This window comes from Lupinus angustifolius, unplaced genomic scaffold (assembly GCF_001865875.1).
Source record: "Lupinus angustifolius cultivar Tanjil unplaced genomic scaffold, LupAngTanjil_v1.0 Scaffold_11_11, whole genome shotgun sequence".
Classification (NCBI taxonomy): Eukaryota; Viridiplantae; Streptophyta; class Magnoliopsida; order Fabales; family Fabaceae; genus Lupinus; species Lupinus angustifolius.
In genome coordinates this window covers 360-4,678 of record NW_017718507.1, presented here as the reverse complement: position 1 = coordinate 4,678, position 4,319 = coordinate 360, and the positions used below count along the sequence as shown (strand labels likewise).

General features: G+C 42.3%; 1 protein-coding gene across 1 annotated transcript; it reads right to left on the bottom strand.

Moving 5' to 3' along the window:
• LOC109337814 (mucin-5AC-like) lies at positions 1–1,841 on the bottom strand. Its single transcript, XM_019574872.1, has one exon. The coding sequence runs from the start codon at positions 810–812 to the stop codon at positions 387–389; it is 426 nt and encodes a 141-aa protein (XP_019430417.1). The 5' UTR covers positions 813–1,841; the 3' UTR covers positions 1–386.
• Positions 1,842–4,319: the final 2,478 nt, after the last annotated feature.

Below are 4,319 nucleotides of genomic sequence, written 5' to 3'. Positions count from 1 at the left end.
TAATAATATTATACTCTTGCTGCTACTCATTGAAAATTATCAACAGGTAAATATACAAATCTTGGCATAAATATCCCAAAAAAATTGAATGTTCACTAGCAGCTTACCCAGATAGCTTGACCAGTTCCAATGAATGCATGGGAAAAGAAGGAACTACTCACAATTTGACACAACATATGTGGACTCTTCTATAGTTGCAAAGCAGCATATTAGTTTACCACTAGCACACTATATGTTGTGTTTATTTTAAATTCCATCCCTTAAGACTCGATCATTTTATAGCTGATTTTGGTGTTTAACTATTCAACATCGTTTGCTTCAACAAAGTTCTCAACTACTTTGGTGGAAGGGGCATTGATCTGGACCATTTAGGCCTTCTTACAACTTCATTGTGCATTGTTGACAGAATTGCTCTTGTTAACGCCTTGCATGTCCATAGGCAAGTTTGTTATGCTATTAATAGAGCCAAAGGTCTGAGAGCTCAATTGTGGACTTGCGGGACAAGCTTCAGGATTACCAGCACTCATTGCAGCATAATGTCCCCTGAGCTCATCTGTTGTGGGCTCATAAGCGTTCGTTGACTCATCTGTTGAGGGCTTGCTTACTGCTGAGCTTGTTGGTTCAGTGGTGGAACTCCCGTTGTAGACGGTGACCCCACCTGTGGTCGCGAAACAACTGATTTCAACTGTGACGTTGTTTCTTGTTGCTGTAGTTGCTGCTGCAACTAATGTTGTAAATGTTGTTGTTGTTGCTGCTGTAATTGCAACTGCTGTTGGTCTTGTTGTTGCTGATTCATATAAAGATTCATCCATGCCATTAGCTTTGGTGGACCCATAGGTCCAATTGCTCGCTGCAGCGTATTAATATTTGCCCTATTCAGAGACTGGCCCAACATTGAAAAACCAGCAGGTGTAGAATGCATTTGTATGGCCCCTGAAATGCCAGCTATGCCATACTGAGGTGACCCTAACATGCTTCTGCGATTATGTGCCATTCTAAGCCTTGATGCGAATAAATTGGTCGGTGATGGAGTCACATTCACGGATCTAAGCTGTTGGCTTAATGCATTAGTAATATTTGAAGCCTGGCTAAGATTAATTAGGCTTTGGCCCATACTTCCCATGCCAAACATCGACGTCATTGGTGTTGAGATTCTAGTTCTTGCTATTCCTCTTGCAGCCCCAATTCCGATAGGATTGCCTATCGGGCCAAGCCCAACTATGTTATTTCTCAGGTTTCCCATGCCCACAGTTGTTCCAAGACCCATCATCATTTTTCTCTACATTTGTGGTTAAGCTTGTTGCTGCTGCTATAACATCTGAAGCTGGAGAGGTGAAGGCTTGTTCAGCATGTTTCCCAATGGAATATTGGGGTTCTGCCCAACTGTGTTTAAGTGTGAAAGTTGATTCTGCCCAAGCATCATAGATCTCTAGAGGGAATTCTAATGTTGAAGGAGATTATGTTGATTTTGTTGCTGCTGTTGTTATTGTTGTACTGCTCGTTGCGAGTCCAGTTGTTGTGACCTCAAAGCAATTGAAACACTAGAGAGAAGTCCTTGAGACATTTGTAAGATCTGAGGGTTTCCGGGTGGCAACATCCTCTAGTTTACTACAAGATTCTGAGGCAAGTTTAAAGAAGCATTACTACCACTAGCTATTCTTGCAACTTCATTGGGAGATTGACGTAGAAATTGTTCCCCATATTGTTGCATTTCACCTAGAGAGTTATTAGGAGGGAGACTAGATTGACTGCCCGATGGAAGGTTAACCCGACTTGGTTTGACTTAGATTCAATCATCTTCCTTCACACATCCTTCGTGTGCTATCTACAGTTGGCGGATTTTGTATTAATAAAAAGAAACAAATAGACAAAGACCATTCCTTAATATGGTTCCGGATCAGAAAAAGAAACATACTAGTGAATAGAACTGCTCAGCATGCTGATCCACAAATTGGCAAAATAAGTCAGAGCAATAAACTTGCAGAAATTCTTTTATTTCATATTTCAATGATAGGAAACTCAAATGTCTATGATACTATAACCATGATAGTTCAAAAAAATTTAATAGTAATTAGCAATTTATTGGTCCATAATGACCGAAACACAGTTAATATTGAGAAATAACGGAAATTATTGGAACATACTCAACATCAAAATGCTGACCACAATAACTTGCCAACCAAGCCACATGCATATGTGCCCCATGCTCACACCAACAAAACCAAAGGCTCATCCCATGCTCCAACACAAGCCACTGGTTCAAGCAGCTCGGTCAGAGTCCTATGCGCCATAGCGCATCAGGATAAGGCCCTTGACCGAGACAACATAGCTCAGGCCACGCCAAGCATCAAGCATAGTCACCTCGGTCAGGATGCTCGTGCCACGCCAAGCATCAAGCGTAGTGCCCTCGGTCAGGATGCTCGTGCCACGCCAAACATCAAGCGTAGTCCCCTCGGTCAGGATGCTCGTGCCAGGCTTACCAGGCTCGGTCAGATTGACGCACCAGACTTGCCCAGGCTGATGCATACCAGTATTGGCGCACAACAGCATACGGTCAGGCACATGGCCCTGACTAGCCTTGGCGCACCAGGTTTCTACCAAGACCTGACTGACCTTGGCGCACCAGATTTCAACCAAGGCCTCAAGGCATGCGCACCAGATTTCTACCAAGGCTTGACTGACCTTGGCGCACCAGGTTTCAACCAAGACCTCAAGGCTTGCTCGGTCAAAGTTCTATGCACATGGGCAATTAGTTGGCACGTGTATTTTATATGGGCACACCTCATATATTCTAGAAGATAGCTCACTCTATGTTAGTTAGACAAGTTTGTTGGTTAGTTAGTTCGGTTAATTCTCCTCTTAATCACATTGCTTCTGCTGCAAGTAATGTAGCTTTTCTATATAAGGAAGCATATGGCTATGTAATCAATTAAATGAAAATAAAATACAAAAGTCATGAGGTATATTGAGTTTAACTTTCATAATATGGTATCAAAGCCTTCTCTGTGAAGGCTCTGTTACCCAAGATTGCAGAAATCTCTGTCACTCACCTCATTCAAAGAAGACATAGCTAAGAGTTCAGGCGAAATAGAAAGAAGGAGCAGCCAAGAATTGATTAGCAATGGAGCAAGAAAGAAGCATGCTAACCACCTTAAGCACTAGCGAAGTGTAGAGCCCATATTTCCTCCATCCAAGAGAGAACCCAGGGGTTGTGTTGGTCACACCACCACTTGAAGGAACAAATTATCACTCATGGATGAGATCCATGAGGAGAGCACTAAAGACCAAGAACAAACTGAAGTTCATTGATGGCTCTATCACACCTCCACCACAATCATCTTTGGAGTATGACATGTGGGATAGATGCAACAACATGGTCATATCATGGATCACAAGATCCCTCTCACCAGAGATTGCACAAAGCACCATGTACATTGAGAGTGCTCAAGAGTTATGGGCAGACTTGAAGGAAATATTCTCAAAGGGAGATTACTTCAGAATTTCAGATGTATTGCAAGAACTACACTCAATGAAACAAGGGGACAGAAGCATATCAACATATCACACAGAATTGAAAACACTTTGGGAGGAACTAGAGTCCTTGAGAATGATACATGTGTGCATTTGTGAGGTCAAGTGCAATTGTGGATCAAAAAAAGCTATAAGGGACCAAAGAGAAGTGGAACATGTCATTTGCTTCCTCAAATGATTAAATGATGAATTCAGTGCAACCAGAGCACAAATACTCCTCATGGAGCCACTACCTCAAATAAACAAGACATTCTCACTAGTACAGCAGCAAGAAAGGCGCTTTGATGAAGTCAATCCAACAAGCTCTAAGGCACTGCTTAACTTCTCAAACGACAAGTTTGGCACCAACAGGAATGAGACTACACAACAATGGAAATCAAGATTCCCTAGACAAAGAGGAGGTAGTACGCAAGGCAGAGGAAAGAGCTTTGGCAGGAGCTCTAACAGAGGGTTTGGTGGACAAAGAAATGGCGGACAAAAGGTATGTACCTATTGTGGGAGGAACGAGCATACAATAGAAACATGCTATTTCAAGCATGGCTTTCCTCCCAACACACCTCAATGGAGATCAAGACAAGATAATGAATCAGTCAATGTAGAGATCAAGACAAGATAGTGGATCAGTCAATGTAACAACAACTCAAGACATGAACCCAGACAAAATTGAAAAGAATCAGGCACCAACCTCTGATACAAGGAACACATGCTTCAACTTTGGGCCAGAGCAATATGCTCAATTGGAGTCACTCTTCAAAAGCATTGGAACAAACAATGGAGCAGGGAATGGA